This window comes from Strongylocentrotus purpuratus, unplaced genomic scaffold (genome assembly GCF_000002235.5).
Source record: "Strongylocentrotus purpuratus isolate Spur 01 unplaced genomic scaffold, Spur_5.0 spur5_scaffold_14, whole genome shotgun sequence".
NCBI classification, from domain to species: domain Eukaryota; kingdom Metazoa; phylum Echinodermata; class Echinoidea; order Camarodonta; family Strongylocentrotidae; genus Strongylocentrotus; species Strongylocentrotus purpuratus.
Window position 1 is genome coordinate 4,566,977 of NW_022145599.1, and position 20,963 is coordinate 4,587,939.

General features: G+C 36.7%; 1 protein-coding gene across 1 annotated transcript in view; it reads right to left on the minus strand.

The window, feature by feature from the left end:
* Positions 1–225: 225 nt before the first annotated feature.
* Positions 226–20,963, minus strand: part of LOC576405 (DNA-dependent protein kinase catalytic subunit) — a 51,490-nt gene continuing 30,752 nt past the window's right edge. Inside the window, exons 29-49 of the mRNA XM_030984011.1 lie at positions 20,371–20,479; positions 19,878–19,989; positions 18,872–19,034; positions 17,772–17,946; positions 16,198–16,308; positions 15,332–15,420; positions 14,754–14,934; positions 13,561–13,730; positions 12,964–13,086; positions 12,018–12,194; positions 11,014–11,190; positions 9,885–9,953; positions 9,299–9,431; positions 8,160–8,448; positions 7,684–7,779; positions 6,395–6,487; positions 5,625–5,696; positions 4,921–5,122; positions 4,460–4,648; positions 3,624–3,757; positions 226–3,175 (exon numbers count right to left, since the gene is read on the minus strand). Coding sequence (XP_030839871.1) covers positions 2,959–3,175; positions 3,624–3,757; positions 4,460–4,648; positions 4,921–5,122; positions 5,625–5,696; positions 6,395–6,487; positions 7,684–7,779; positions 8,160–8,448; positions 9,299–9,431; positions 9,885–9,953; positions 11,014–11,190; positions 12,018–12,194; positions 12,964–13,086; positions 13,561–13,730; positions 14,754–14,934; positions 15,332–15,420; positions 16,198–16,308; positions 17,772–17,946; positions 18,872–19,034; positions 19,878–19,989; positions 20,371–20,479 — 3,081 coding nt within the window. The 3' untranslated portion in view covers positions 226–2,958. The remainder of the gene's footprint in view (positions 3,176–3,623; positions 3,758–4,459; positions 4,649–4,920; positions 5,123–5,624; positions 5,697–6,394; positions 6,488–7,683; positions 7,780–8,159; positions 8,449–9,298; positions 9,432–9,884; positions 9,954–11,013; positions 11,191–12,017; positions 12,195–12,963; positions 13,087–13,560; positions 13,731–14,753; positions 14,935–15,331; positions 15,421–16,197; positions 16,309–17,771; positions 17,947–18,871; positions 19,035–19,877; positions 19,990–20,370; positions 20,480–20,963) is intronic.

The window sequence follows — 20,963 nt, forward strand, 5'->3', positions numbered from 1 at the left end:
AGAGAAATGTTTTGCACTCAGATACTAAATGTCATGTACACACAAGTAATCATAGAAATTCACCTTGTTTTTATTTTAGGATGATTGGTGTGACTGGAGGATTTGAAAAAGAACAACTAAATTCTTGTGCCCTTCTTTAACTTCCATCATAATTATATACAAGGCATAAATCATGCTTATTGTGTACATTTAAGAAATCAAATGAAAACATTAAAAAAAAAAGGATTTCTCTTGTAGTCTATTATTTATTGTGAAAAGTGATGTCATAAAAGTAATATTTAGTACATGAAAGTCACAGTAGTAACAATGAAAATGCTTCTTATTTTATAGTCCCACTTGGAAGTTACTACACAGGACTGTAACACAGAAACAAAATACACAAAAAGACATGTATAGCTTAAGCTTGATATTCTACAAACGATACACATGAAACAAGATTCGGGTACATGGAATGAGATCATGTGTTAAAAATAAACTGCATCCTAATAAGTGCCTAAAGAAAAAGACGGATAAACACACTAAACTAGCTTTCTAATATTTTTTTAATATACCTCTGTCACACCACCAAACTGACTCCAAGCTGACTTATTTTTTACCACAGGGGTAATGTAATTTTTTAGCTGGTCTGTTGTCGGCGTGATGTTGGTTTTGTTGGTGTGACTGAGGGATTAGATATGGCACATTTGTCTTGTGAAACAATAGTTTCTTTGCAAATTTGCAACATGGCATCTCAAAGATACATTACATGTAGGATAGATACAAAACTGAGTAAGTTCAGAAGCTTCATTTTATAGACTAGCATTTTTAAAATGAAATGTATAGCTTGTATATAGGTTTACTATATTCATTGATGCACATAATTAATCACTTGGTATTTAAACAACTGCACAGAAAGGGAATAAAAATCACTCAAGAGGAATGTTGATCATTGTTAATCTTATCGCTCAATCAGTCATTTTGGAGATAGCACTTGTACAAGTGACCCCTAAGTGGCTCAAATCTATCCACACATCCTTTAAATGTTGAGAAGTCCCACCATGCATTTTAGAATAATCACTACAAAAGTGATGGAGGTACGCAAAACACCTTTTGTTTGCCATCTTGACACAATACTTCCTCCTATGTATCACAGAATATATTAAAATGAATAACGGTCACATAACTTTCATGAACACATCATGAACACATCCAGCAATTATATCGTCAGGTTTTACAGTTTCATATAAATGACCTTTATAACATGTATCTCTGAAGTCAAGTCGCTTATCGATATCCAGGCACAAGTATTCATAAACAATGTAATAAAAAACAACATAATTACAATAAAATGCTCTTGATAATTCAGGCCCATAGGATCGTATTTCAGCAGGTATTCATATACATAGGCTACACACAGACCTAATATATTTCTATTTGACATGATAAATGCAGAGATATCTAAAATGTCCCAATGCTCAAGCTTGAGAAATCACTCAGATTTAGTCAATACATAATAAACAACCTGTTAAGAGTCGGAAGGTTGACAATCTTCTGACTTTCAGCAGATTGCTTATTATGTATAGACTAATATCTTGGGTTCCCACAGAAATTTGAGGACCGAATTCCATGACCGGGTAAGTACCACTTTGGTACGGGTTGTGGCATCCAAGAGGCATATGGATACCAGGTACATTGTCAGTTCAAACTGGCCGCCTTAGCCACATACGTCCCACACTCACAATCAATGTCCTTGACTTTTCATGACTGGGAGATTTTTGAAACATTTTCCATGACTTTCCATGGTTTTTTCATGACTGTGGGAACCCTGATTGTTGACACTGTGTTCTTGTATAATGGAACATGTCTATAAAGACCACCCAAGGGAAATACAAAATGTGGTCTTTGTAGACAGGTTTTCACTAAAGGAGGTTTGAATGTATATGAATTAGTGCCCTTAATAATATTTAGCTTTTATATAGCGCTTAATAAAAATGTCTCTAAGCGCTTTACAAAATACAAATATACTATTACCTTCTGAGTATATATTATGAATTTCACGAACTCACATTACTACCTGTAGATTATTCAATATCTACTGCCTACTTTAAACAGTCTGCTCTTATTCAATAATAGACTGCTCAACAGGTTTGTTTATAACCATATTTCATTTTGTACATGTATGGAATACAAATAATTACATCCAAACATCCTGTAGTAAGCCCTTCTGACAGAATTTTACTTCCTCTGCATTATGATATTGATTGCTGTATTGCAGAGCTCACCGGCAATCACAAGAAGAAAATACATTGAATTGACTAATTCTGCTGTGATTTAAAGTGAATTACACATTGCAAGTAACTATTGCTTATTGATACAAGTAAATGTGTACATAACTCTATCTTTACTTGTAAGAAATATAATTCACACATCCACATTTTATTCAGATTTTCAGTTCTCTTCCTTTCTACATGTACATTAATGTGTTGCTTTTCAAAACTGTACAGGCCGAGTGGCTCTAAGGTTAAAATACTCTGACCAAGACTGAGTTGATTATACACTATTACTTCATGCCTTTACTAATGCAACATTTTGTTCATATATTTTACATTCTACAGGAAGCACTAGTAAGAGGCAAAGAACACATGTACCAAATGTACATACCCAATTTCTTGAATATTTCTAGAGTAGATGTTTCACAATGACTAATCAACAATGATATTTCAATGACAATGTGATTGTAAATTTTAAAAAATATGCCATACTGGTACAATTCATCTGAACCTGTTCAGGAACTTTGAGAACAGAATTTCTAAGTTTCTCTCTATCTTTTAAGATAATAACCAAAGCTAGTGGAAAGGTACCTTGTGGTTCTAAAAACTATTTACGTTTTATGCTGTACCATGCAATACCTCATACAATGATATCATGACATGTACAATTCAACTTTAATGAAGTCCATCTGATGAATGACCAATAGGCCTAGACCCATGGCTCCCATCCCTGGTAGGTTTTCCCAAGAATGCGAGGGTCAGTGGCTTGATCAATTAGACAAGCGACTTGATCCTCAACGCTTAGTCCTTTTGACTTAGATTGTGCTCGTTTGCTCTCTGTATTTCCACCACATGTAGACTTCAATGCTTTCAAGAACGGAGCGTCCTTCGCGTCCTTCGAATGCGGCCCCATCTCTAGCTCTGCCCTGTAGTGTAAAATAGAAGAGTAAACATCAAATAAAGTATTGTCTTGTTACAAGAATTGCTGCTATAGCCATCCCTACACTTTACTTGTGTTATAATTTCATTGCACTTTTGTGAATATGGCACATGATCTTAATCATTACGAGGCAGCTTACTGCTTCAAAAATGTACAATGATTCTTCTAATGTCTGATTTCATAAACACAAAATGTTTCACTACGGGTCCCACAAAGGTCCCTCAAAGGTCCCAAAACAAGAAATTATATTTCAACACTGACAGTCCAGGAGCGCATCAGTGCCCCGTCTCTAGACATTTTGTGAAATAATTACAACAGTAGTGGCCTATCAGTTCCATTTTTGTCTTCTTTCAAGTCTTATACATATTGTATTGAATTGAATATGGGCCCAGGACTTTTAGGATAAGGGTTGGAAAAAGAAAAAGGATACTTACTTGGTGATGTACGTTGAGTTAACACCTTGAAGTTTCATCTCTGCAAATTTAATCTTTTTCTTTGGGTACCATGAGATGTCCTCACGACTATCTTCAGACAACTTCTGGTAATCGGCTTGCTTCACAGCGAAACACTACAAATCACAAAACAAATATTTAGGAAATCCAGTTTAGGGCCACTGCAATTAAGGATTATTTAAAACTGATCACATTTCATTTTGTTTTTTAATCCACTTTTTTAAATCAGCTTTTCTAGCTCCATTTAGGTTCAAAGCACCACATAATAGGTACTACAATAGACATAATGCTATATATATTACTCATTGCGGATATAGTATCGAAAATAATGTCGCTAGTGACGTTCGTTTGTCTCGCAATGCATGGTCAACAAGGGATCAAAAGATCTCAAAGTTTTGGGCGCCACTTCGTCAGGTGATAAAATATATTTGTAAGCAAGCGTCTTTTATACTCTACGGGTGGACTGGCGGTCAAATAACTTGGCGCACGAAACTTTGTGATCTTTTGATCCCTTGTTGACCATGCATTGCGAGACAAACAGATGTCACTAGCGATATTATTTTGATACAATAGACATGTTTAAAAATTCCATACATTTTAAACAAATACTTCTCTTGCCATTTAAAAGGCTTGTGAGAAGATGGCCCGACATAGCAACAAGTAATGTATGCAAAATGATTCCATACATAGAGATGCCATTATTCAGAGCAGGTGAATTAAATGGTTGGAAACCAGATGCTAGGGAGAGAAACATGAAATACAACGCATTGCAGGTCTATTAAAAAACAAGCCATTTTCTTCTTAGTCTACAAACCAACCTTCCAATCGAGAGATGGCTCTTTCACAAACACATCCATCGTGTTTACTAAAAGCTCATGATTCTGACGAAGCGCCCTCAATGTATGAACCATGGTACTCTGTAGGACGCCATCTATCTTCATGGGTAGCATGAGGTTGATGATCTGTCTGGTCAGACGGAATGGGATCAGCTCTGGGATCGGCAAGAACTGTCAAGAATAATTGTAGACATGACACAAAGAAAATGTAGAATATTTCTTCTGTAAAACATAAAGTACTATTTTTATCTTTAGACAAGTAGCATTTGAAGTGGTTTTATTCATCTTTGTGAAATAAATTGAAGAAAATAAATCAACCTCAAATAATCAATGACACAATAATGGCAAGAAAATGACACAGTTCCCTTCTCATTTTATGATAATACAACTTAAACTAATAAAGTCTGTTCTCACAACATATGACTGGTTTTCAGCCTTCTTACCTGGGTAGCTGATCCAAAGGAATGACCAAAGTCAATGCCCACCATACCGCCTGTCTCTAAACTGACCAAGAAGTTTGAAAGATGTCGATCACCTATACCAAGAATGTATTGACAGATACACAGGACAGCATGCGAACGAGCAAAGTGCGCCCTCAACGTCAAGAATGCTTCAGGGGAAGCACTCAGCTGCATGAAGCCTCGTCTAAAGAAACACAAAATTGCAATGAAGGCAGATATACAATAAGCTTTTGACTTCACAAACATTAGAGTACAATAATGCAAAGTCCCAGATGAACAAGAAATTCAAGTACAAGATAAGTCAAGACAAGAACATAAGTCTGTATTAGTATTCTTGGAGATTAAAGCACTAAAAAAGTTTGTTGCCTCTCCTCCACAATTTCCTGTTTTGATAGAAATCTGATAAATGTAATTGACCTTCATAATTTCACAACACTTTCACTTGTGGAATAAAATTATCTACTGCTGCATGTGCATGTCGATGTATCTATATGAAAACATTTATAACTCTGTCTGCTAGAGCACCATAATGGCAGCCATTCTAAAGCCGGGGTAATAATTGTGGGGCACCAGGAGTATCAAGTCTGATATGAGTGCTATACAAGAACCCACAATTATAAATTATTAATATTGCATGATTATATAATTTAGAACATATTAATCATTTATCAATAAAAGAAACATACCTAAGAAGGTCCCAAGGTAGTTTTGCTTCTCTCTCTCTGAAGGCTTTTATAGTCTCTGTCTCATTTGCTTTCCTGAAAGAAAGAAAAATCATAGTTTTCATGGTTTCACATTATTTACATTTGTTCCACATCATATGTCTCCATACCAGTAGCAATGGCGCAGTGGTACAGCGTAATTTTTGTACAAAATGTTACTTATTATATTCCTTTTACCATACTAACCCTCTAACATGCAAAAAGTCCTGACAAAATTCTCAAACCTCAAAGATTTTTATGGTTTTCTTGAAAGGCGTCACTGTGCGACACGCTCGAACTGTAAATTCTTGAATTTTCCCAACCGTTTTTCCATTAAAAATAAGACATAAAACATGCTTTTTAAAATCTTTCAACACTTAAATGTTTGGAATGGTATATAGAGCCAATTAATTGCTTTGTGATGATTTACATTTACCTAAAATTTAATTAAATTAAATTGTAATAATATAGTAGGGAGAATTTTGGAATAGATCAGATCATATTTTTCCCAATTTTTATCATTAATAATGGTCTGTTTTCACACAAACTTTCAGATTATCTTTAATTGTACATCTAGCATTGAAGTCACTCTCTCATCTGAACAATGTTACCAAGTCCCTTTAAAAGCTGAAACAGGAATGCACAATTTCCCATGCCATACTGCTGAAATCCTTGTATAAGAATCACCATTCCAACAAAGAAAGAGTTATGAAAATATTTTCACTGACCATCACTGCTGAGGTTGTTCTACTTACTTGTATGCTTCAGTAAAGAGTTTAATAATGTTCCCATCATTTTGGCAGAATTTTTGAAGCCAAGTAGTGAAGAGAGCTCCTGGTCCGGCAGTCCTGTGATTACATAACAAAGGGAATGTGATACAATTGAAAATAATAATACTAATAATATTCAGTTCTTGTATAGGGCATAATACGTTATGAAATAACATCTCTATGGGCTTCCAGAGAGCTTTGGAAATTATTACCCTAGCTTTAGTTGTTACCGGAGTGTTGGCTCAGTCAGTAGAGCGTCCGCCACACAACCGGAGGTCGTGGGTTCGAACCCCGGCCACGTCATACCAAAAGACGTTAAAAGATGGGAGTTGTTGCTACCTTGTTTGGCGTTCAACAATAAGGGATTGAGCAACGTCGATCTGGCGCTGCACAGTGGCTGCCGGGCTCACGATCAATTAGGCAAAAAGAATTTCTGTTTCGGTTTAATAAAATTTGGAGTAGACTATTAGGCTATTATTATTATTACTGTAGCTGTGGATGGAGGAGAAATGGTAAAGATAAAATATGTGACTCTCAGTGGCAACATGTAGTACATGTAGAATCCCGAATGTGGGCACCTACCTGGCATAACCACACAAAGTCCATTGTCTTAAAATTAGTACCGTAAATCAGCGTTCAGAAACCCATGCAGGGAAGGACTTTCATTTATTACGAGGCACAGTTGAAGTGCTTGTGAACTTGTCACAAATAATAGTAACAATGTTGTTTTTAAAACTAAAGATGACAGACAAATTTTGCTCCGAGTCCAAATAGAAATTTGGACAGGCTAGTTTTTCAGTGGTGAGTCGATACCCCCTGTGCGAGTGAGCTGGAGACAAGGGTGAGCCTCGGCCGGCAAAGTGAAGGGGTATAATTTATCGAGACTGAAAAAAACAAAAAGCAAAAAGAAACAGCAACTCTCTTCTCTTCAAATTGTTGAATGTAGGTTAACTTCAAATTGTAGATCCTATTCTTTATTCGCATTATGTAAATTATGTTGAGAGACAGAGATTTTTGAAAACCACTCAAAAGTAGCGTTTTGAGGACTCAAAATATCCTGTACCTGTCTATAAGATGGACCCCCGACTTTTGAATTTTTACCGCGGGAAAAAATTGCGTCTTATACACGGAGAATACAGTAGTTTAGTTGGCTATCTATTTTCAAAGCCATGAGAGGTAATAGTCAGGATTGGTGTATAACCCTCCCACTACCACACAGTTTACGATCATACGTATGCAACACGATTGTGAATGTGAATGTGAATGGAGCTTACCTGGATGTATAAACCTTATGCTCAGCTTCAGTCATGGATCTGGTAATAAAATCCTTCAGGGTCGTTGTTCTCTTTACCCACTCTAGAATACCAAGTCTTCAAAGAGAAAATTAAGAGAGAAAATATTGTACATCCTCTGCTCATATTGCACAGCAAAATTGAAATCCTTTTGAGGGATGATTAGGAATATAATGTATTTTGTATGCTTCTGACACTGACTTTTATTAGTATTATTATCATTATTATAATAATAATTATAATTATCATTGTTATTATCATCATCACCACCATCATCATCACCATCATTATTATTAGTAGTAGTAGTAATAGTAGTAGTATCATTATCATCACCATCATGCCAGGGGTATGACTTTGTGTATCTTGTACCTGGTATCGTTAATATCCTTTACATATAATTCACTGAGACAATGAACGCAATCATAACAATTGCAGTCAAATCATGTTACGTGGCATACCTTGGAGTCATGGGCACAACCTGATAGGTAGTAAGAGTGAGCCCTCGTTGGCTGCAAGCCGCATCCTGTGCCAGAATGCCGTTCATGATGCAGAAGAGTTGTTCTATCCTCTGATCCATCCTGAGATCCTCTCCAACCTTGACCAGGAATGGGTAGTCCATCTCATCGTTGCCTCGGATCGTGATGCACTTGGGCTTGCGCAGAGAGGACAGCGTCAGCACCGTCTCGTCGAATCCAGCGATCTTGACATGGTAGGCTGGGAGAGGCTTCTTGCTTCCATCGTACTGACCTGTCAACAGATCAGAAAAATTGTGTACCAGTAACAGATAAATCCAAAGTAAATACAAGAATAGCAGTGTCGTTGTTTCCTTGTATCCGAATAGTATACCAAGTCCAGTCCGGTCGTTGAGTCTTGGCTTTCTTTGACTACGGCCAGGAGGGAAATGTGGTACATTTCCTTAGCATAAGGTTTCAGAATCGAGGCTTAGACCTAGAAATACAAAAATGATTCTATATGAAAGTTAATAAAATAATTTTAAACTGCCTCAACAGAACCTTATGGTTTTATTTGCAGTTTCCCCAATTCATTTCTATTGCTGATTAACTTTGTATAATTCTGGTATATTTGTAGACATGTTTCCGTTTTGTATGTGCTCTGTGTCTTCTATATTGTATATATTGTAGAGGTGTTGTGGTCGAGTGGATACGTCGCCGGACAATCGATCACAAGGTCTGCGGTTCGAGTCCCGTCGCTGCACTAATGTCCTTTGGCAAGACATTGATCTACATTTGCCACACTCCACCCAGGTGAAGTAAATGGGTACCTGGTAGGAATTTATTCCTTGAAATGCAGCTCGCGTAACAGCTGCACTGCTAAAGCCAGGGTAATTATGCTGCATTATTGTAGAGCGCTTAGAGACTTCTGACAAGGTAAGTGTTAGGCGCTATATAAGCACTGTAAATATTATTATTATTATATAATCTGTATCTTATATGTTTTTTTATGGATTTGAAATGAAATAAAACTTGAAACTTGAAAACTTGTATATGGAAAATGCACTATTTAAATGCGTTAATATTATTTACAAAATAAAGCCTGAAGCAAATTTTGAAGCACGGTGGTAGAACCAATTACCTACCAGGTATCTCCAGCTCATCTCCCCTTAGAGTCTGGAACGCAGTGAACCAGGGAGAGTACTCCTTGAGATTGCCAGGGTCATCTTTTCCTGGAGTCATCTTTGCACAGATGTCCTGCCTTAGCTTGGACCATGTCTGCAAGCAAAGAAATCAATTGATATGTGTTCCATGCTTGATACATGTATATGCAGACATAATATGCTTAGAACATGATGCTCATTTGTATGTAAACAGTCACGGGAGTAAATTGTGCCAGTACTCTGATATTTTGTAATTGTAGAAATTAACAACGTTTCCAAGATGGTTTAGAATATAGTCGTGTTTATTCTACAAAAGAAAAGCATAAAATGCTTATTTGCGCATCTGCTACTACAATGGAGAAAAGACTTGATGTTGGAGTAAACAAGTGGTTCCTGTATTAAGCCTTTAGGAATGAAAATATTTTGTTGTCATTCAGAAATTGTTTATTCTCTTCAGGATCAAAACTCAGGAAAAAAGGAAATCATCAATGTGCTTTAAAGCTGTACTCAGCTGAATCAGGAAAGCCTCTGCATTACAATTCACATGAGTTTCCAGACTTGGTCTTACCTTGTAGTCCATTGCTGCAAGCTTACTTCCATCTTGACCAAATGATGAATCAAACCTCTTCTGCCATTCCTAAGAAAAAGAGAGCAAACATTTCAAGACTTCATTCTCTTCTAACAAAATGATGACGACATGATTTTGACACTGTCAAACATAATATTAACATAAAATTTTCTATAGCTAAACAACAGGTATATGCTACATGAACTTGCCTTACTCTTACTTTGGAAGAGGAAAGCTTTCAGCAGATGTTTGATCTGAAGCAAACAAACCACAAACAGTAAACTACAGTGAAAACTCCCTTAGCGACCACCTGTATACAAAGTCCACCAGCCTATAAAGGCCACAACATTCTCTCTTTCTGTTAAATAGTGGATCCCGATGACACAATGTACTAAAGTAATGTACTGAAAACTGTTCATAAAGACCACCTGCCCACACAGACTGCTTTTTTTGCCTCCCTTGAGCAACCTTCCCCCAGCAAGGTCCTGCTTCTACTCTCTGATAAGAGATGGAGGACCTTTCTTGGGCTGAGACATTCGTCACACCAAGAAGGCCAACAGCAGAGCGAGTAAAACATCAAACATCAAATGGATCAAATTTGACTGGCTTGTGTAGGAGTGGAGTAGGTATGGCAGTTTGACTGAAGTCCTAATTTGCAACTGGTTATACTCGCCGTACCCTTCCGACCTTCTTCCAGCACAGTCCTCCTCTTTGATAAGAACTGCAGAAATTACTTTGGGCTTAGTAGTCAACTGGTAAAACCCAACTTGCCCTTCCAACCTTCTTCTAGCTAATAAAAGTTTGGCTTATACCTTAGTCACACCAATGAGACCGAAAGCAGACCAACATCTGAACAATTAAAACATTGCATAACAGCTTAAACTTGGTCGGTTTGGAGTCGGTGTGGAGTAGGTTTGGCATTGTGACCAAGATACTAATTCACAACTAATGAAAACCACCTTATTCTTCCAACTTTCTTCAAGTACATGTATACCCCTGATTCTACTGTCAGATAAGAGCTGCAACAGCAACTTGGGCTTAGTTTTCAACTGGTTAAACCCCTTCTAAATTCAGATAATGAGATCTGTAGGGAGGTTTTCCAGGCTTAATAATCAACCAGTATACTTACCCTTCCAAATTTCTTCCAGTAAGGTCCTGGTTCTACTGTCTGGCTAGAGCTGGATGGTTCTCCTTGCCTTCCTCCGGACTCAAAGAGCTGCTGATAAAGCTGCTGGTATTCCTCCTTGATGGCAAGATGATCACGTTTCTTACTGTTCATCTTACTGTTGATTACACTGACCCAATCCTAGAATTGCAAGTGGCCAAAAAAAGCAAACAGTATGTTATATCTATTGTGCTACCTACCTGAATTACATGTATGATCTTTATTTACAGAGAGTCATTAAATGGGCAACAAGTTTATTATGCATCATTTTGGATCAGCTATGTGATGACACGATGGCTAATGAGTATTTTTCTCATAACGATACCGCTGAATATGGGCTATCCAGCCATTTATTTTATCTTGGAATTCATTATTCTATTTGATATTATTTTGCTGATTGCATGATGTCTTTTTATATGGAAATAAAACAAACAAACTAGTGTAAAATATATAGATGTGACCTGAATAAACTTGAGCCATTTAAAGCAAAAGTAAAATACCGACTCAATTTAAGTATTGACTTGAATATTGGCTCAGAGCTTTGTCTATAGAAACAATGTAAGATGGAGACATTGTGGTATATAGCTGTTATTCACTTGACTCTCTATCCAAGGGTTGAAAGTTTGAATCCAAGCCCAGCATTAACGTTCTTTGAGAGGACACCAATCCACATTCGGCACTCTCCACCCAGGTGTTAAAAGGGTAACCAATAGGTTGCGCATGTCACTGTACTTTGCTCAGCATTGTAAGTGTGTGTAAAATAGTGCCGGGCTAGAATGCTACCCAGGAGTGGTGAATGTGCATACATTGTGTGCAGGCAAGCATGAATCTGATGACTACAGTAATGAAACATCTGCGAAGCACTTTAAGAGACATCGTCAATGTATTGAGTGCCATCTAAACCGAGAATAGTATTAGCATTATTAAGATCTTTCCGAAAATCCAATCATTTTTGCAAAATAATATACCTTAAAGATGAATCCAGGATGGGTAAGTCTCTGTAGAGCTAGTGTAAGATTCTCAACTAGTGGTACTGTAGATAAGATGTCTTCTATTTCCTTGACTGCATCCTTCCTCTGTTTCTCCTTTGATTTATCTCCAAGTTTGAAATCTTCACTGCTGATCTTGAATGGGTAGACTAGAGCCTAAATACAAGGTGATACACAGGCTCAAATGAATTCTTTTACTAACTCTATGCTGAAGAAATAGGTACAGTGGAGCCCAAGCATCAAATAACATATAATCGTTTAACCGCAAGATGGCCGTAAGAGCTACAGTAAACATATAAATTTTCCATCCCCTTACCAGGTTGTCTAAGTACGTCAAGCATTAATTTGTCCCCATTTATGCTTCCTAAGCATGTGACATATTGAAAGCTTACATCTAAAAGCGTTCAACAAAAACCCTCATTCAACCAGCCCACCTTTCATTCTTGAGTTAAGAAAATCACAGAAAGCATAACTTTTACAAGGGGTATGAATAATCCATTTGTTAAGTGGATGTATTGTCACTTGCAAACAGGGCCTTCTTGCAGGCAGCCAACAACAATTGGTATGAAATATTTGGTCTTCTAAAAATTAAGACTGTACAAGTAACAACTGAAACTTGGGACTGAACACGTTACTATAAAAAAAAAAAAAAAAAGAAACATTCACCATGGGTTACAGAGATGTATATCTGTGTATTAGATGGTACACAAAAACCTTTCAAATATCAATCGATGAGCATGGTATGTAAGTGCTACTCAGTCCATCAAAGCCAGTAAACAAACTATTTCCGGTATTTGTTTTTAATTGTAAGTACAGTCAAGTGACATGTTTTTGGTAATATTAACACCGCCTGAAAGGGAAGGGGGGGTGTAAACATTTTGTTGTATGCTTGAAGATTTCCTCTCACTCATCATGATTGTATTACCTGTGGGTAATCCTTTGCGATAGCTTTCAGGATGCCCTGGACAGCTAAAGATTCTGGTTTGTCAAGAAGAGCTACCATCTGGCTTATCCAACCAATGAACATCCAACTTGGAATGATGGAAGCCTGTGTGGTACAAAACAACGAAAAATATCATATAATTACATTCATTATCTTAAAATGTTATGGGCTTTAACAATAGCAAAACCAACATATGACTGTGATTAATCAAAGCTGCTTTATGTTACTTTAACCTGTTGACCACTGAATTCTCACATAGACTCCCATAGACTTAAAGGGAAATTCCACTCTGATAATAAGTTTCTTTTAATATTAGGACCAGAAAAAACAAAAATACACATCAGTGTAAATTCCATTCTGATAAAAACAAATATTTTCCTTTTGCCTATCTTGATCATATATTCACAGCTTTAAGCCTAAGTGTATACATGTACATCAGCTCATGAAACCAGCACAAAATTGCTCAAAAGAAAATCTTGAGTCTATCTAAGGAAAAAAACACTCAAAAATCGAACAATGTAACAAACAAAACAATATTTAATATAAGATTTTAAGTTGGAAAGAGTAATATATGCGAACCTTTTTTACAAGACTTTGCATGGTATCAGGATATTTTTCTACCAGCTGGAGCAGCCTTGGGAAGTGTTGCCTGGCCTCGGGTGAGTTCAGATTCATAGCTTGAAGAGTTGAGTTGACCACGGTGGAGGGGTATGCTTCCATCAAGGGCAAATAATCAGGGTTGCAATCATCTGACATTAAATACAAAGTTTACCGTCAATAGTGTCTCTTTTTAATAAATTTGGCAGCATTTGTTGTAAAGACAAGTGTTGTTACATAACAGATTATTTTCAAATTCTTTTTAACCGCTAGTCAAAATCAGACTTTTTTTTTTTTTTAGTAATACTTTTTTTTTTAAATTTGGGTTTTTATTGGAAAATTAAAAGAAATCACATTATTTACAAATTATTTACATTAAATACAAAGTTTATTGTCAATAGTCTCTCTTTTTAATGAACTTGGCAGAATTTGTTGTAAAGACCTACCATAAAATTGTTCTTGCTAGCCACTTTCTACCCAGAAGTAGTAAGTGGGTAAGTCATCTGACATTAAATACAAAGTTTACTGTCAATAGTGTCTTTTTAAAATAAATTTGGCAGAATTTGATGTAAAAACCTACCATAAAATTTGTCTCCTAGTCACTTTCTACCCAGAAGTAGTAAGTGGGTACTCAGTAGGAAGAAATTCCTTGAATGCTTGAGTGCCTTGTCATAATTGCTTGACTAAAGCCTAGGTAATACATTAATATGAATAGAAAGGCCCTAAGTAAGAACATTACTAATACTGATCAGTGAGGGGTAGACAAGATCACTAAAGTACTTTTAATTTTATCAGTCATTTGCTCTGGTGACAATTGCTCTAGGGCTTTATAACATCAAAAATACAGGCTTAGGTTTGCAACTAAGTTTTAGGTCAGGTTTAGGTTTAGGGTTATAACCTGGGGTTAAAACTGGCAATTGGCTTTATTATTACCTCGGTCACTGGATTCTGTTACGACTCTGCAGAATCAAGCAGAATCCAGTGACCGGGGTAATAATACTGTGAGCGTTGTAACCGATAAAGTGCTCAGTAAGAATCATTTATTATTATAAAGGTTTAGGACACTTTTTATTTTTAGAACATTGTTCTAATATAATTCTCAGCAAATTGAATGAATGGACAAAACATGTCATTGTACTCATACTCATGGATAAGCAATGTTAATATTCATTTACCATCGTCTTGTTGCCGTAGCAACTGATCACAAAAGCTGACGAGAGCCATGTGCGCCTTTGCCATGCTCTGCTCCTCTCTCTTAGCTGATGATGATAATGAATGGGAGGCAGGGTCTAGTTTGATGGTTCCTACGGCATCATCAAGGTATTTCTTGCTCTTCATAAACAGACTCTGACACACCTGTATTCAATGGAGTGGAAAACAAAAGTCTAGGAGGAATACCAATAAATCATACTGATTGCCCTTATAGTCCATTTACCGTATATTTTCTCATTTGTTTTTGTTTTGCTTGTTAGGTATAAAACTGCCATAAATAAACTTCCAATGGTGAAGTTTCACTTACAATTTAATTAATTCAGCATTTTTACAGCATGAAACTTTCGTGAATTTAAACCACTTGTGGAATATGAACACATTTCATGCACGCAAAGGATTCTGGTATTACAGGAGTCATGTGATTTCCAAATATGATCGTCAAAGCTTGAAAGCTGGTGCAGGGTTTGCTGCAAATGGCACGTTAGGGGTTAAGGATCATGACCAACAAGGTTCTGACTTCAAGATATTTTAATTTTCTCACCTTCTCAGGTTTGCTCTCTTGACATTCAGCTTTAGAAAGCAATTTATCCAGCTTGCCGGCATCACTGAGTCTGGTTAACATTTCTCCTTCTAAAGTATCACAGCAAGAAATAGAAAAACAGAAGTTGTTAGACAAGCTGGGAGGAAGATCCAAAATACTGTAACTATACTTCATCTGTACCAACAGTATTTACAACTTGGTAGAGAGAGTAGTTGTCCCGAGGACTGAATGGGAAGCCGTGTTATTGTACAGATACTGTAAAGCATTTATCACTTTTAAAACTTAAAGTCTCAAAGGCCCAAATTCACAAAGGAGGTTTAAACCCTCATTTACATAACCCATGGTTTAAAATTTGCGCAAATTAAGCGTACCTTGCCTCACGCTCGTCCAATATTGGATCTCTGACTGTGTCACGCTTATTTTGCGCTAATTATAGACCATGGGTTACGTAAATGCAGATTTAAACCTCCATTATTATCATTTAATATTTCTTAGCAATGAAGAAGACAGAGACAGAAAAGAGAAAATTTTACCTTGCACTCTATCATTACAATCACCATAATATTAGACTATTCCTTAATCCTGTACATGCATGTTTTGAATATGGTCTGAAAATGAACAAGTTTAAAGTATTTTACAACTTTGTAGGTAAAGACCAGGTATTGTACATAATGCACACCTCTTTAATAGTCAAAACAAAGTCGTCATCTAATTTGATTCCACTCAGTCATGCATCTCATTCATCGAGGTACCTTCTTGTACAAAGCATAATAATGTAATATGTAAAATTATTAATTTTTTTTTCTTCTCATGCTTTCAATTTTCTCTAACCGCCATTCTTCTTCACGATTATCAGGCCTACTTACTTTCTTCTTGTAGAGCACTAGCCATGGACTGATAGGTCTTACTGGTCAGGATACGATGGTCGCAGAGTAGGAACAGATCACTCCCCAAGTTATGGGATACTGGTAACTTGCCTGCAGCACATCATACAACATATTATACTGATTGAATGATTGAGATGGATTAAAAAAATGGAATTTATACTTCTGAAAACTATGTTATATTCAATTATTTAAGTATTATTTAAGTATGTTAATTTTCATAACAAACTAAAATTGCATGGAATATACAGATTCCATTTAGTGCTTGCTCAGATGCCTCTCAATAATGTATGCATCTGTATATAAAGACCACATTTTTTGTTTCTTTTGAAAATGGTCTCTCATTGAAACATGTACAAAAGGAACCTGTCTACAAAGACCACTTTTTGTGTTTCCGTTGTGTAGTTGGTTTAGACAGGTTTGACTGTATCTTGTTTACTAACATAAGAGTTAAAGTATTTTTAGGACACCTGTGTGACCTTTGAACTCTTCAATTCAAACCCTAATCAGTTCGTCCTTGCATACTTGTACATTCTTGATCCCAGAGGATTTGTTCAATGGTTCTCAAATTATTGCGGTAACAAAAAGCGGAACCGACAACCCCAAAATACAATGACTCCAGCAATACATAAGGTGGCGGAGGCATAACAAAACTAGATGGAATTTTGACTGCGCGCAGTCGAAAATGATGCCTCCGCCATAGAGCAATTTAAACAAGTTTGGAGTTTAAATCTCCAGTGGTTCTTGAGATATCATGATAACAATCTCAATGTATGGAATTTCATAAGTTGACCTCTGTGACCCTTGACCTTTGACTTACGTGCTCCAAAATCTAATCAGATTGTCTTCCTATGGTGATACATACTATCCTTAAGTTTGAAGTTTTTACATCTCCAGTGGTTCTTGAGATATCATGATAACAATCTCAATGTATGGAATTTCATAAGTTGACCTCTATGACCCTTGACCTTTGACCTACGTGCTCCAAAATGTAATCAGATTGTTTTCCTATAGTGATACACACTATCACTAAGTTTGAAGTTTAAATCTCCAGTGGTTCTTGAGATATCATGATAACAATCTCAATGTATGGAATTTCATAAGTTGACCTCTGTGACCCTTGACCTTTGACATACGTGCTCCAAAATCTAATCAGATCGTCTTCCTATGGTGATACATACTATCCTTAAGTTTGAAGTTTAAATCTCAAATGGTTCTTGAGATATCGCGCTAACAAACTCAATACAAGGAATTTCATAAGTTGACCTCTGTGACCTGTGACCTTTGACCTACGTACTCCAAAATGTAATCAGATCGTCTTCCTATGGTGATAAATACTATTCCCGAGTCTTAAGTTTAAATCTTAAATGGTTCTTGAGATATTGTGATAACGGTCAAACGGGACGGACGGACGGACGTACGGACGGACGGACGTACGGACGGACGTACGGACGTACGGACGGACAACCCGAAAACATGATGCCTCCGGCACCACCTTCGGTGGCGGAGGCATAAAAAAGTATACATAAAACAAATCAACTTTATAGTTTGATTACCGAGATGATCTAAGGCCTTGAGAAGAGAGGTGATCCTTTCATATGGCTTAAGAAGCAATGCCTTCCTTTGTGTCATAGACACATAACTGTGAGTCCAGGCTGGTCGGAGGTCCTCAAATTCTACCAGGCCCCGATGAGTTGATTTGAGATGTTTGGCTGCAACACAGAAATTGGCCTGGAGTACAAAGGGAAAAGATCAAAGATGTGCTACTTTGCTTCCACATACATCTACTATCATGAGATGGGATCACAATATACTTAGCAGCTACCTCTCTAAAAAGGCCACTTCTTGTGTTTTCGTTTGGTGGCCTTCATAGACAGGTTTGACTGAAATTGATGAAGAAGTTTTTCCTTTGTTTGACAGAATCATGGAAAAGGTAATGGTTGTCAACTGCCCAGTAAAGCATTCTTACAACCAATTTCAGTTTGAAAATTCAATTTCATCTTTTCATCAATACATGTACATGTGTAGATATTTAATGAAAGTACATTCAATGATATGCATTCTCACCTGCTACTATTGGAGTTGTGACCCTAAAAAATGCAAGGAACTGAAAAAACAACAACAATGAATCAAAGGCCTTCTTGCAAGCAGCAGATTACAGTATGTATCCATTTTGTAATTAATATTTGTATTATTATTTGCGCCGACCAGAAAAATCAAAAGATCTTGGGCTTTGTGCAAAAGTACCAGGATGACTGTGCAATTTTAAAACAATGTTTCATAGTTTGGGGTATGCGAACTCGTGAAACAGTAAATATGCATTTAAACACGCAAAGGCTAAGACATTGGATGTATGCGTGCAACTCTTTCAAAATGGATGGGTAAGGACTAAATGTATTTTTCTCCCTCTGATTAATGTGGATTTCATTTTAAAAAAAACATAAGGATGTAGTGCTGAAAATTAAGGTACTGGGTTTCATACAACTAATAACAATATTGAATGGCTTTCTTTTGTGATATACACGTGTATACTATATCAAACTCGCTTTAACAATATTTTGTTTGTCATGCCGACTTGTGAAATATGCTCATCAGCCCATGGGATAGTAGTATATCCTTGCATCCCAATCAAGGCTATTCAATATCACATGCGCACCTGTTGGCAAGCACTATCAGCCATCTTCATAGACAAGAGAACCTTCTCCCTCCTCACAAGGTCATCAAACTTTTGGTCTTCTGTCTCCATGGAGTCTCCTCCTCCTCCTCCTCCTCCTCCTGAGTCACCTAACAGGTTACACAGCTTGTCCATGTAGAGACATCTGATGAATGATGCACATCAACAAGTACAGTCAAGAGAAAGAGAGAAAGAGAGAGAGAAAGAGAGAGGGAAATGGATAGATAAATGGAGAGAGAGAGAGAGAAAGAGAGAGAGAGAGAGAGAGAGAGAGAGGAAGAGAGAGAGAGAGGGAGAGAGGTGGATAGAGAGGTAAATATATATTAAAAAAAAGAGAGAGAGATAGATATATAGGTAAATAGATAGATAGATAGAAAGAGATAAACAGAGAGAGAGAGAGAGATAGAAAAAGAGATAGAAAAAGAGACAGAGTAAGGTGGAGAGAGACAGAGAAATGCATAAAGAAAGAGACACAGAGAGATACAGAGAGAGGGGTTAAGTTATGCACATGAGACTGGAATATCTCATTGCTTCTCGTTATCCAGGTGTGTAAAAGTAACCTATAAGATGTCAAATTCATTGTGGTTTTAATAACAAGTGCACACTGCTGTTAAATGTGAGTAACTGTATTAAACTCAAGGAAGCAGTAAGTATGCAATGAAGGTGCTGGGTGTAAAGTGAATACAATGACCTTGGTGACGACTCACTGAAATATTATCAGTGTTTGATATAAAGCACATACACTGTATGCTGCAGCTGTAAACCAATGCGGTTTACCACATGATTCTTATTAAAGCGTACTTAAATGACTGCACTTCCCTTTTTTGTATATTAACATATATATAACTGTATGTGAGTACATGTATGAACTTAGCTGCACGAAGCTATTAACCATTTTCATCCCAAATTGCAATTACTTTAGTACACCACAGGATATGTGAATGAACCCTGCTGTTTTCAAAGACTCTCAATATACATCTGGACTGACCTGTATTGAGTGACGTCATCCCACACACTGATTGGATCCCTCTTTGGGTCTGGTAGATTCCTGGACCAGTCCGACACAAGTCTGGTGGCAGAAGACTTCAAACCCTCCGAAACTATAAGCATCATAATAATCAAAATATAAAAACAAGAACATCTACTTACGTACTCATCTTCTACTTTTGTGTATACTGGTAGTCCTTTTATGTGCACCATGAGTAACTGATGTCAAGCAATTGATGAAAACAACATTATCAACAAAGTTTATGAATATTAAATTGAGAATATCAATGGAGGATTCCAATATTCAATGCATTTTATCTTAATTTATCTAACTTTCGTGGTATCTTGTTACAAGTTCATGTTTCAAACATAACACAAAGGTGTTTGAAAATGCTTCAATTTTAGACTTTGATTCAAAATCAATTAAGTGTTCAACTGACAGCAAGATTACGCGACCAAATGGTAGGATTAAGAGCAAACTTGAGAGAACTCACATGGTTTGTTGGCAAGTTGTAGGAACTGTTCAGCTTCAGTGAGCTTCTGGATGTCTTGGAGTTTGGACAGACGACTTGTAAGCATCAGAGGTCCAAGACCAGACCACTCCTAAAAATAGAAAAAGTATTTCATGAATTTTTGGAAAAGGACTAAGAAAAATGCCACATGAGGCATGAAAAAATCTACTTTTTCAGTCCCCAACTAATTGTACATTTTCATTGTGTATTCAATCAATCAAATAATCTATTATTCTTGAAAAGTTATGAAAAAAAAATCATAAACTGCTATGTGTTTGGCCTGTTAATAAGTAATAACCCAGAATGAAAAGCATCAGAAATGTGATAACCCCTCTCATAGTGGCCTGATTTTCATCAGATGCGTCCGGATGCATCCTATAAAATGGTCACTATGAATGCTACAGAGGAGAAAAAGCCGATAGAATAGCCGATAGAAAGAAGAGAAATAGCGATGAAAAAAGCGATGAAACGGCTATGAAAGGGGTTTTAGAAACAAACAAATATGGAGGCATTTTGAAAATACAACAGCATTGATTTCATCCCATTCATTTGTCATTGCTGAAACTAAATTGTAC